At 51.3% G+C, this 13,235-nt stretch overlaps 1 protein-coding gene across 1 annotated transcript in view; it reads right to left on the bottom strand.

The window, feature by feature from the left end:
* Positions 1-628, bottom strand: part of Angpt4 (angiopoietin 4) — a 33,660-nt gene extending 33,032 nt beyond the window's left edge. The window contains exon 1 of the mRNA XM_055618006.1: positions 494-628. Within this exon, the coding sequence (XP_055473981.1) occupies positions 494-628 (135 nt within the window). The remainder of the gene's footprint in view (positions 1-493) is intronic.
* Between the last annotated feature and the right edge of the window lie 12,607 nt (positions 629-13,235).

The raw sequence follows: 13,235 nt of genomic DNA, 5'->3' as shown, positions 1-13,235 counted from the left end.
CTCAAGTTTCAGCCCCTCCACCTTCCCCCTCTGATTCCAAGTTAGGCTTGGAACACAGGCAGTGACCCCCCAGAGCTGCCTGGGGGAGGGCAGAAGCACAGCAAGGCTGGGGAAGCAGCCTGGAGACAGCCTTCCAAGGCTGGAGTGGAGTCCTGTGGGTGCCCAGCACAATTGGCTCCTGGCCTCCCTTCTCCCCTGGGGCCTGGGGCGGGGGCATTCCGCCCTGTGGTGACTCTGGCTTCGTGGTGGCGCCAGGAATCAGAAGTCTCCTGGGTAGGTTGTCCCAGGACTTCCTGTTCTGGGTGGTAAGTCTTGGGCTGGGGGAGTATCCTGGCCAGTACCCCTAGAATCAGAGGTGGCTGGCCCTAAATCTTACACTCCTGCTGCAAAACACAGTAAGATCCAGCTCTTGTCTGAGGAATGCATGGAAGTCCTGGCTCGGGGACCTGAGGAATTTTCAGTTTACTGTTCAAAACCCAGCTCCACCGCTTACCAGCTGTGCAACTTTCACCAAGTCGTCTAACTTCTGTGCCTTGGCTTCTTTCTGAGAAAATGCCAGTGCCCACTTTGCTGAGTGTGGAAGTAATTGAGCGAGGCCGTGCTGTGCAGGGACATGCTGGGGAGGCATGGTGTCACCATTTGCTTGTGTTTCTTCCTCCTTAGGATACCACAGTGCAAGCTGAGAGTGAAGGGATTTGTCCTCGGGGCCATGATCACTGGAGGCTAGAAGCTGCTCCTAGCGGCCACCTTTGAGCCTGCCCCTCAGGGTGCGGGCAGCCCAGCTTTGTGGTAGTGTTTTTTTGAACTCCTGATGAATGAATGAATAAATGGAGCTCACTGGGGCCTGATCCCTGGACCAGATAAGAGACTCTGGTAGGAAAAACAGCTGCAAGTAAAGACAGCAGTCAGCATTTAAGGTGCCTGCCTGCTTGTCAGAGCTCAGTGGGCCAGCTCTGCCTTGGCTGCAGATGGGGTGTGGAGGAGGAAGCACATGAGTTCAGAACAGGAGCACAGTCCTGTGTGTGCCCTGTACCTGATGTGCAGGAATGCAGACTAAAGGGCAGCTATCGACATGACTATTGGCTGACACGCTTCTTTGACCCCCAACGGGGCCTGCGGGAGTCCTCTCCATTTTACCACAGAAGAAATTGTGTGCATTGGGTGAAGAGGGAGGGGTGAAGAGACGAGGGCAGGATTGACAGCCATTACCTCTCTACTCATCCCCCGGTCTAGTTCCACTGCTCTCTGCTCCTTAACCCTAGCAGCGGGCAAGACCTTCCGCCCTCCCAGCCCCTGCCTGCAGCCAACACAGGAGACAGTTGTGGTGGGATGACAGCGGAAAGCCTCCTGCACAGGAGGTGCCTTTAATGATGGAGAGAACCAATGAATGAGTGAATGAATGAAACATGGCTTTGCCCCACGCACAGGGTTTGGCTGACAGACGCAGGACCATGCTAAAGCTCTCAGCACAAAGAAGAGAGTCAGACTTCAAAGAAGAACACCGGCAAGACCCACAGGAGAGCTGGGTCTCCAGTGGAATGCTGGGATGGCTACCTGTCCGTCCTGCTACCTTCAGTACTGGCCTCCTCTCAGGGCCTTTGCACATACCATGTTCTCTGTCCGGAGCACTGTTGCCCACCCACTCTGCCTCTCCGTTCGTCACAGTACCCACAGGTGACCTCAGTGCTTGGCGGCTTTCAACGCAGTAGCCTGCTAGCGTCTCTCAGGTCAGGAGTGCAGGTGTTCTCCGCCCGCCCCGCCTGACTTTATTTGAAGGCTTCCTCTCTCATCGGTCAGCAGCTGATCTTCCTACATCTTTTCAGAGATGTCACCAGCATAGTGGACTCAGGTAGCCGGGTTCCTCCTGAGGCCACTGAAGGGTATGGAGGCACACAGCTCTTGAGAGCCAAGAGAAGGTGGTTCGGCCGTTTGGCTTTAGAAATTATTTCAAATATTTCTACCAAGCTGGGCTTAACACTCTATCATGTCTTAAAATTCTCAATGAAAGCATGAAGAGTTTGGCTTGTGTTTTGTGTGGGAGTCTGGAATGTGTAGCTGGGCTTGTGTCTCTCTTCCTTGGCCCCATATTCAGCCAGCCTCTCTTTGCCACTGGCCTTTGCACCTACCTTCCTGTTCCAGTTGTGTGCCCTGATCCCACTGGTCTGTCTGGCCTGTAATTCTGGCTTCTTGTCTCTGTGGCTATAGCCAGGTTATAACTCTTCTTTCACTCTGTTTCTTCTGTCTAATAGGCTAATATCCACCATTTCCTGATAACGCTTACAGTTAGAGAAGGGGTCCCTATAGTCAGTATATAGTGTGTGCTAAATACGGACCCTGTTCTCTAAGGGTTTTTCTGCCTCTGAGGTTCGTTAGTTGACAATGAAGTCTGTGTATCAGACAGGAAGGTCTTGGGGAGGTGACCAGGGCAGGGAAGGGCCTATTCAGGATTAAAACCCTTGGAAAAAAGGCCCAGAAGGGTGTGGCAAGCTTGAGTTCTGCTCTTTGGGGTGGTGCTGAGGAGAGATGTGTATTGATATTGAGTGACATCTGGGATTACTGAAATGTAGAACATTGTCCCCAGATGCCTCTCCAGCTAGCACCTTGCTCTGTGCTTCCTGAAAGAACTCTGGAACTGAGAGTCAATGATTTCTGCTACTTCTTGGCTTGTGTAGATAGGGGCACTCTGCTGTCACTGTCACGGGGCTTCCTGTCACTTGCTCATCTGTTTCCAGTGTGGTAATCAGCTGCTCTCTTCCACATACACACATGGGCCCAACCTCTGTGTTCTAGGCCTCTGGCTTGAAGTCCAGACCAGGGACTCACAGACCCCTGTGGAGCCCCTCTGCCACATGGCCGGGTTCCCTATGTGTGCTCTGCCACCTGAGGCCTCAAGGCTCACATTTCTGCCGAAAGCTGTACTGAAAGTCACCCCATGGGCACCCTGCATGGTCACTTTCCTTGGAAGGCCTACCTTTCCATTCTTCTACCTTTGATTGTTCCAATGCCAAGGCCGGAGAGTTCCTATCGAAGCATTCCCCTGCCTCATAAAGGCTTGTGTTCAGAGCCAGGCTCATCACACCCCAGCTGTGGACATTCCTTCTGTCGTAGAGCCTGGTGCCTGTTCAAGGATCAGGTTCATAGAAGCACGCACACAATTTATTGGGTGAATAATCCCACCATGGACAGGAGCTGGCTCAGTAAAGTCCCAAAGCAGAAACCTGGGTGTCACCTCTCTCCTTCAGGGTAGGGGTGGCAGAAAGTCTCCATCTGGGATGTTCTAGGTGTCTTACAGAAAACTGACCAACACCTAGGTATACTCTCACTTTACCAGCCTGGAGACAGAGTGTGAAGAACACACTTGGCGTTTTGGCACATTGACTTTTGCTCAAATAGTTTGTCAAAGAGGGAAACTGGTGAGCAATACAGCTGAGAAGTTAGAAGGCTTCTTGTCCAGGGTGATTTTTTTCTGTTGGCTTCATCCTCTGACAATTCCCACCATCGTCCCTACTTTCTTCTATCAATGCAGCAGCCCTCAGAAATGAATACCCTTTCCTGATGGCTTTGGGAACATCTCAGCTCAGGGCACATAGCTATTCCTGGACTAGTTGCTATAGCCGGAGGGCTGAATGGGTTAGTTACACTGCCCTTAAAGCCTGGAGCAGTGGAACAGGTCCTGGTCTCTTGAGATCCCCAGTAGTCTTCCAGGACACTCAAGAGGGCACAAAATCTTTGTCCATCTACCACCTCCACCCCCAACTCAGCCATCCAAGTGAGTCATTGTGCTTCCTCAGTGAGCTTGTGGGGCCCTGGGTCTCGCCTTGCATTTGTCACACAGGGAACTGACATCTAGTGCAGGAGAGGGAGGCCGAAAGCCAAACACGGGGCCTGGTGGTCCAAAACAGTTGATTTTTCTGCTCTCAGGAAGTCAGGTGTGAAGTAAGCCATACCTAGTGAGTCACGAGCTAATACAGTCTCCTTAAGTATCTGGAGCAGAAAGAAGACTAATGTCATCCATCTAGGTTCCCACTGATGGTCACCGCCCAGCACCTAGCGCCCTGCACCTTCCGGATGACTCCCCTTCCCCCAGATTCTTGCTTTTCATCCTCTCGGTAGTGAGTGTGGGCTGCCACCAGCCTGGCCTTACAGTGCTACCCACCTTCCAGAGGTCATTACCTGGGCATCTCCCACCGCACTGGTGAGTCCTGGCAGGAAGCTCTGGGGATGACGGCACCCCTGGAGGATGGTCTGTCAGTGTCTTGCAGGGAGTTAGGGGCCACATTTCATTCATCACACACACACACACACACACACACATACACACACACACACACACACACACCCTCCAGAAAGAAAGAGAGGGAAAGCAACCTCCTTCCTCACTCTGTGCAGCCTCAGCTGTTGACTGCTGGCTGGACAGTTCGGTTTTTGATGGCGTGGACTCTCATATACATGGCAGCCCTTTGATTTCCAAGGCCGAGAATCCCATGCAGGTGGGACAGAAAGCACCTAAGTCCCTCAAGCCCAGGCCATCAGCACTGCAGCCAAGGTCAAGCAGAAAAGACCCTCCATTTAGTGGGGGAAAGGGCAGGAGATACCACACCACCTCTGGAGGGTATGCTGGCCTCCACAGAGTGGGGTGAGGCAGCCCCACTGAACCAGAGAACTCCATGTGGCCTACTGTCATCCATGTTAGTGTCAGAAAGAGCCAGCATCTTTTTGCACCTTCAGCCCCTGTGACATTGAAGGTGCAATAGAAGGTAGAATTCTTTCCACCTATGCAGCTAGAGAAACTGGCCCAAAAACTGTGTTGGCTCTGACCCAAGCCACCCCTTGTTCCAGCAGCAACCCAGGCAGATGGGCCCCAGACACAGCTGCCTCTGTGGTCAACAAATGGGCTCTGTGGAAGGTCCTTTGGCCTCTGTCTCCCTCCTGTGCTCTTGAGAATTACCTTGGTCCTGTCAGGCTGAAGACCCTGAGGACCATAGCAGAATGTGTATCCTTTTGGCCCTGGGTAGCCTGGGCCACTGCCATGCCTGTCCTTTCTCAGGCCAGGAGCTCAGCCCCAGCCTGCCTCTGGCTCTCCTCCAGGAGGAGAGGACCAAGCCTGCCAGGTCGGGGTGGCAGTGGGGGTGCAGATCTATTTTGGAACTTGGGACCCTGCAGAGGCCTGGTGGAGCCTGTGACCCAGAGAACCAGCAGCCCCTACTGAATTCTGTTTATTTTCATTTAACAAGCACAGCATGTCCCCGGGTGGGAAGTCCCCCGCTGGGGCAGAGCCCGCTGTCAGCTTCATAGTCTTTTCCCCCAGTCATTTCTACATAGGTTTTTAGTGATGTTTTCCGAAACACGAACGCGTGCACATGCGCAGCATACACACAAGTACAAGGCTAGACTCTAAACCAGTTTTAAATTTTATTTTACTTGTTTCAGATTTAACTTTTGGAAAAACATTGCAACAAACCACCCTTCCGTGCATGCACCCTTCACTTAGATCAAGAGTTTGTATAGTTGTCTTCAGCTTTGAAAGGACTGACCCAGTCCAGGCTGCGCAGGCACGGCTTTAAGCGCCTTCACAGAACTGCTCCGTCTCTACAGATCTGTGCAATCAATGTAGATGCTTTTTGTGTTTTCTGAAGGGAGACAGGCAGTCTTCTGTGGGATGTGCTTTCTTTGCCCGCAGTTTTCAGCCCATAGTTTCCAGGTCTGTCAAGATTGCATATCCTGGCTTGGCCTCAGGCCTAGGGTCATTTTCCCTCCTGCTGGGAGGTGCTGGATCCTGTAATTATACCCTGTGTTCCTTCAGCCTTGCAGATGGATGCTGGCTCCATTCAGGAACTTTCACTTTTCCTAGTGAATCTGTCTCTCCTCCTCCAGAGCGTTTTAGCCCAGAGCAAGGGTTCATGTGTCTGGGGGACTGAGCGAAGGGTGTCCTTGCTGGGATGTGGCTGGCTGCACAGACTGCTTCCCACCAGACGGGGTCATCGCTCTACCTGCCACTGGTATTGTCCAGTTTTATGTTTGTGACAACCTGGTGGTTGGGAAAGGACTTGTGCACTTTTCTAACTCACTGTTCCTACTTGATGACACACAAGGACCTACTTTCCTCAGCACAATCTTCTATAATTGTGTTTAGTAGTGGCCTATGCCTCCAAGACTCCAGCGGGAGAGTTTAAATGCCCCTTGTTGTTGGACAGAGGGTTATTTCTGTGGTAGACCTCCCGCAAGCCCAGAAGCACATTGTGCTCCCATGCCCCCATGCCCTTAGCTCATCCTATAAAGAGGTAGGCTCTCTTCCCTGTCCTTGAGAATGATGGCTGCTTTGGCCCTGTCACTTACTTTGGCTAGGGGGACGCTTTCAAACAGAGACATGAAGAAGCTTGGCTTGGCCTTGTGCCACGGGGTTTGCTTTTCCATTTCCTTGGAACCCCAAGGCCACCTTGTGAGTGAGGCTGAGCTAGCCTGATAGAGGACAAGACCTATGGTCAGGTAAGTCTTCCTATGGCCCCACCTCAGACTGACAGGCTAGATCATTCTGAACTATGGAGCCCCAGTGAATCATGGAGGAGGACACTGGTCCTTCAAGGCACGCACTCTGGAGGTTTGTGAGGAAGGAGGAACCAAGGCAGTTCTAGCCACCCAGTGCCCCGCCCTGAGCCTCAGACTCTGTAACCTGGTGAACACGCATTTGTCCCCAACTGTCGCCAGGATAGATTGAGTGGTGCATGTGGGTGTCAAGCAGGGAAGACTCCATCCCACGGACATGTCTCAGACATAACAAGTGACCTTTTCTACTTTCCCAGCATTCTTCTTGATTGGTCTATTCCAAACTTGTTTGTCTGACTAAGTATTCTGAAAGGTGCAGACACGGAAAGGTGAACCTGAGTGTGGAGATCTTCTTCAGGGTGAGCAGCCTTCTCTCCGACTGCAGAACAACTCCCTAGCCCTCCACCTGGAATCCTTCAACAGGCAGGGCTTCCTGTGAGGATGTCACTAAAGATGGAGCAATGGGGCTGCAAGCCGTAGGCAGCCAGGACCATGGCCACCACCAGGGGCTGAGAAGCTCTAGGAGGGGATGGCCTAAGCTCCAGAGGAAGGCCAGAAGCACAGTGATGGCAAGCTGCTGACACTGAAGCTCTGGGGGACCCCACGTTTGGCATCTTAAGCGTCGGCTTTGTGGCACATCAGGCAGCCTGGGAAAGGGACATACCAAAACTCATTGATTAACATGGCTACCAAGGAAGGGGACCTCCTTCAGTCATCACAGGGTGGAGTCTGGGAGGCTTTCTGGGCACTGGGAACATGCTTAGAATGTCACGTCCGTTTTACTCCTGTTTCTGTTTGGCTTGGGGACTGTGCCACCCCCACATGCCCTGCCTTGTTCCCAGGCAGTGCCCAGTCTCTACAGACAGGAAGGGCAGGCACCAAGGGATTCCTGTGTGGTGGGAGGCCAGCTGTCATCTAAACCTGAAGGAGTCCCCCCTGTGGGGATTGGTTGCTGTCTGCCTGGAGCTGCTCCTCCAAGAAGGTTAGAAAACTGTAGCAAACTCAGGGCCTTCAATATCCTAGAGCAAGACTCAAAGTGGATCATGGGGGGCGGGGGAACCTCATAGATTATTCCCAGCACTCAGGAGGCAGAGGCAGGTGGATCTCTGTGAGTTCAAGACCAGTGTGGTTTACATAGTGAGTCCCAGGACAGCGAGGACTACGTAGAGAGAGCCTTAAACAAACCACCACCACCACCACCACCACCACCACCACCACCACCACCACCACCACCACCAAAATCAAATCACATGTCACAGTTTGAATCTGTACAGTTCCATACAGGCTCATGGTTGAACCCAGCTGGTGGTACTAGGTTAGCTGTGCAGCCTTTAGGAGATACAGCCTGGCAGGTCATGAGGGTTACCTTTGCCAGAAAGGTTTCTTTCTTTCTTTCTTTCTTTCTTTCTTTCTTTCTTTCTTTCTTTCTTTCTTTCTTTCTTTCTTTCTTTCTTTCTTGCCATAGCCAGTTTCTGTCAGGTGTGGTCTCAGAGACACAAAAGTCACGACACAGGATGTATGACTCAAGTGTTGAGTCACATGTGATTTATGAGTTGAACTTCACCAAAATTAGTCATTTTATTTTTTAAATTTAATTTAAAATTTTTATTTATTTATTCTTCTCTTAGATATTACATTTCGACCACAGTTTTCCCTTCCTCCTCTTCTCCCAGTTTTCACTCCCCCATATACATCTCCCCTCTCCCCCAGCTCCGTTCCTTCCCTCTTTCCCTTCAGAAAAGAGCAGGACACCTAGGGATGTCAACCAAACATGGCATATCAAGTTACAATTAAGCTGGGCACATACCCTCATATCAACACTGGAGGAGGCGACCCAGTAGGAGGGAAAGGATCCCAAGAGCAGGCAAAAGAATCAGAGACAACCCCCCACCCTCCTCCGACTGTTAAGAGTTCCACAAGAATACCAAGCTACACAACCGTAACATATATGCAGAGGACTTAGGTCAGACCCCGCAGGCTCCCTGATTTTTTCTTCTTCAATCTCTGTGAGCTCCTTTGAGCTCTGGTTAGTTGATTCTGTAAGTCATGTTCTTGTGGTGTCCTTGACTCCGCTGGCTCCTACAATTCTTCTCTCTCTTCCTTGGCATTCTCCAAATTACACCTAATATTTGGCTGTGGGTTTCTGTATCTGTTCCTTTCAGTTGCTGGATGAAATTTCCCTTATGACAATTGCTAGGCTCCAGTCTGTGAGTAGAGCAGAGTATCATTAGGAATCATTTTATTGACACCCCCCCCAGTCATGTTTAGTTCTATCCTAGCTCTCTAGATTACCCAGTATCTGGTTCTTGACACTGGCTGTCTAAGCAGTGTCAGGCATGAGCTTCCTCTCAAGGTGTGGGTCTCAAGTTGGATGAGTCATTGGCTGGCCGCTCCCTCAAGTTCTGAGCCACCTTTACCCCAGCCAGCACATCTTTCAGGCAGGACAAACTGTGGGTTGAAAGTTCTGTAGCTGGGTTGGTGTCCCAGTGCCTCCACTGGAAGTCTTGCCTGGTTACAGAAAGTGGCCACTTCAGGCTCTGCATCTCCCATCACTAGGGGTCTTTGCTAGAGTCATCCTCATAGATTCCAGGAAGTGTCCATTGCACTGGGTTTCTACCTCACCCCCGAATTGCCCCCTAATTCCAGTCATCTCTCCCAGTACTCTCTCTTTCCGTTCTCCCCCTGACCTCTCCGGTTCCCACCCCACCCCAAGTCCACCTGTCAAACCTATTCTATTTTCCCTTCTCCAGGAGATCCTTGCAGCACCCAATAAGCCCTTGCTGCTTGGCCTCTCTGGATCTGTGCTTTACAGCTAATATTCTCTTATAGGGAATACATATAGGGTAGTATATACCATGTTTATCTCTTTATCTCAGTTACCTCACTCAGGGTGATTTTTTTTTCTAGTTCTATCCATTTGCCTGCAAATTTCAGGATGTCTCTCCCGCCCCCAAGACAGGGTTTTTCTGTGTAACAGTCTTATCTGTACTGGAACTCATTCTGTAGACCCGGCTAGGCTTGAACTCATAGACACCTGCCTGTCTCTGCCTCCCAAGTGCTGGAATTAAAGGCATGCACCACCATGCCTGACAATGTTATTATTATTATTATTATTATTTTAACAGCTAAGTAATACTCCATTGTGTAAGTGTATCACATTTGCTTTATCCAGTCTTTGGTTGAGGGACATCAAGGCTGTTTCCAGTTTCTGGCTATTGTGAATAAAGTTTCTATGAACAAAGTTGAGCAAGTGTCCTGTGGTATGGCAGAGCATCCTTTGGGTATAAACCCAGAGCAGTATAGCTGGGTATTGAGGTAGATTAATTCCCAATTTTCTGAGGTACTGCCATATTGATTTCCAAAGTGGCTGTACAAGTTTGAATGTCCTGGATCGCACACCATCCTGCAATCCTGACAGAAAACAGGGCTGGTGGCAGTGGTTGGAGGGAACACATAAGAAAACCTGCTGAACCCGAAGGCCACACTCTCACCTAAAGAGGAAACTTCACTGATCCTTTCACTACCATTCCTCTTGGGGACAACAGAAAACATTCTGTAGGGCTCACTTCCTACCTCAAATCCCCTGAGACCTCTAGTAAGACATTGGTTGGCAAAACAGCCACTCTCTCTCATGCTGACCCCCCTCCCATGCTATTCAAGTGAGTCCTTCTGGGGCTTGGATGTGGCTCAGTGGTAGGATGCTTGCCTATCATGTGTGGAGACGTGGGTTCAATCCCCAGTACCTCCTAAACTGGGCATGGTAGTTCGTGCCTGGAACTTCAGCAATCCAAAGGTGAAGGCAGGAAGATTAGAAATTTAGAGTCATCCTCTGCTATCTACCAAGTTCAAGGGTAGCCTAAAACACACAAGACTCTGCCTCAAAAAACCAAACCATCACCACAATGAAAAGGTTTCCTTCTCTCCTTGGGACAGAGCCTTATTTCACAATACGTCATGTGGCCAGCAGAAATGCAAATATAACTGACTCCTTGAGTGGCCACTTTTGCTGAGAAGATGGGTATGTGTGGACAGTCCCCACACAGGACTGAGATGGGGGCTACACTTCCAGTCCTGGGTCAGTGGGGATAGGGAGTGCTGTGTTCCTGGCCTCCGGATTCTATGACAGACTGTGGAACACGGAGGCTCTGGCTTATGGCTCCTTCAGACCTTTCCTTTGGGTGGGATCTCTCTGGGAATAAAGTTCGAGCCATGATAAGCGAATCAGAGGCCAGGATACATGGTGTCCTTCTGAGTTCCAGGCCCCAGCATGGCCTTGCTTGGTCATGGAATCATACTGGTTGTTTATTTGTTTGTTTTGTTTTCTTCCTAGCCCTTGGGATGCTGAAGGCTGAGGATGACTCCTTTCTGTACTCCCTCCCTTCTCCCTTCTCCTTCCCTATACTCCCCTCCTCATCCCTTCAATCCTTTTTCCTATGGAGTTCTTGGGACAAATGCACTGGGTTCAAACCTTCCTCTATCCCCATCCCATACAGGTGGACAATCTTTGTGCCACACACCCATTTACACTGTGACCTGCCCAAGGTGATGGGACAATTGCAGCAAGTGCCTGCCCTGAAGGTCCTGTCTGAGCTCTGCCTAGCAATTCTACTGTTCTAAGACCAGGACTAGAGACCAGGGCTGGAGACATCTAGAGAAGCAACACCTCCCCCCACCCTAGGTCTCCCAGGGACTCATCCCTAACCTTGCTGAAGAGGGGCTTCTGTCTGGGCCTCAGGCCTCCTTCCCTGTGCTGCTAATTTATGTCAACTTGACACAAGCTAGAATCATTTGAGAGGAGGGAACACCAGTTGAGAAAATGCTCAATTGGATTGGACTGTGGGCAAGCCTGTAAGGTATTTTCTTAATTAATGGGGGAGGGCCCAGGCCATAGTGGGTGGGGCCACCCCTGGGCTGGTGGTCTCGGATTCTGTAAGAAAGCAGACTGAGCAACATATATGGAGCAAGCCAGTAAAAGCACCCTTCATGCCTCTGCATCAGCTCCTGTCTCCAGGTTCCTGCCCTGTTTGTTTTTCTGCCCTGACTTCCTTCAGTGATAGACTATGATGTGAAAATGTAAGCCAAGTAAACCCAAATAAACAATTCCTCCCAACCCAGTGTTTCATCACAGCAATAGAAATTCTTCCTAAGATACTCCTCTTTCACTGGAAGATGGGGAAGACCGAGGTGCCAGAGTTTGGGGGTTGGGTTTGGGCCTGTCAGGGCTACTGGTTCCTTCTCCAGGGGTTGTCATGCTGGACATGGGCAGGGAAAGTAAGCTTTCACGGGGTTTGGTTTCCTCATGTCACCCTGTACCCTGTGCCTGGAGCCCTCCAAGGTGTGCAGAACAATGATAGCCCATCCTAGCGCCTCCTCACTGGCATCAGTGGGGCAGCAGGCAAGAGGTGCCCTGAAGAGCCCTGATGACTGCTCTGTGAAGCCCAGTCCAGACATTTTTAGAGCCATCCTCCCCCCCCCCGCCCCACCCCTCTCCCTGACTGCCAGACAGGCGCCCAGGCAGGCAGAGGGTCTGGCGACGGGACAGGACACTAACTGTAACAAGGGCGGTAATCACAGAGCCACTGCAGCATCCGAGGGCACCGAGGGGCCAGGGCTGGCAAGCTGAGGCCATCCAATCCTGGCTGGGGCAAAAGGGAGACTATGCTGAGGTCAGCCAGCTTCACAGATGAGAGCACAGGGCCCTGGGTGGGCGGAGCCTTCCCCGGAGCTTCCCACTGGCATGCTCTCCCCAGGTCCTGCCTTCAGCATGGTGTGTGAGGAAACACCTGGAGCCTTTACGGCCAAGCTCACAGTAAGAGCAAGATGTGAGAAAACTTTGGACTTCCTGAAGTACGTGGCCCAGCAAGGGAAGGCAGGACAGACACATAGGCAAGTAAATGAACCTGAAAATTTGGTGGGGATGAATGCCATGGATACCTTAAGACACAAGTCAAGGAGGTGCCTAGGGACATCTACATTGGGGACTACTTTTGGTCCTGGAGCTTAGACACTGTGGTAGGGGGAACCCAGGAGGAGCTGGTGAGGGGGCTGCTCTGGGCAGAGGGAACAGCTGATGCAAAGGTCCTGAGGTTAGATAGCTTGTCATCATGGAATAGAGCAATGTGATTCAAGCAGAGAAGGTTAGAGTCCGTGTAACTGTCAGGCCTGTGACAAAGGCCAGCCCTGGTGGGCAGTAGTGGGAGGCCTTCCCTGAAGGCCAGCTGCAGGAGTGTAGGAGAGAGAATCACTGGTGAATAGGAGACAGGGATGTCTCCTTTCCCTCCATGTGACAAGCTGGTCCCTCCTGGCCTTTCTTCTTATGTTTTCACTCTCTGTCTCTGGGTCCTCTGCAAGTCGAGGTTGAGCCCCTTAAGAGAGAGTCTCAGGTCTGAATCCAGACCCTCAGAACCTAGGCCACAGTCTGACCTTCCCAAAAAACCTGGTTTGAAAGGGGACAGTCTGAGAGTCCTGCCCTGACTCACTGTGTGACCTGGGGCCGCTCTGTGCCCTCTCCAGGCCTGCCTCTTCTCTGTTCAGGAGCAGGCTAGGCTGGAGCCAAACTTGAAGCTGTCTGTCTCTGAGTAGGCCTTGAGCCTCACTTTCACCTGTGGGGTGAATATGGCCTAGTCCCAAGGTCCCCATGAGGGATCAGTCACTGTGGGGAGTTCCCCCTCTGCCTCTTTATGGCTGCTGCT

This window comes from Psammomys obesus, unplaced genomic scaffold (assembly GCF_907164565.1).
Source record: "Psammomys obesus unplaced genomic scaffold, mPsaObe1.curated_primary_1811, whole genome shotgun sequence".
NCBI lineage: Eukaryota > Metazoa > Chordata > Mammalia > Rodentia > Muridae > Psammomys > Psammomys obesus.
This window is presented reverse-complemented; position numbering and strand designations above follow the sequence as displayed.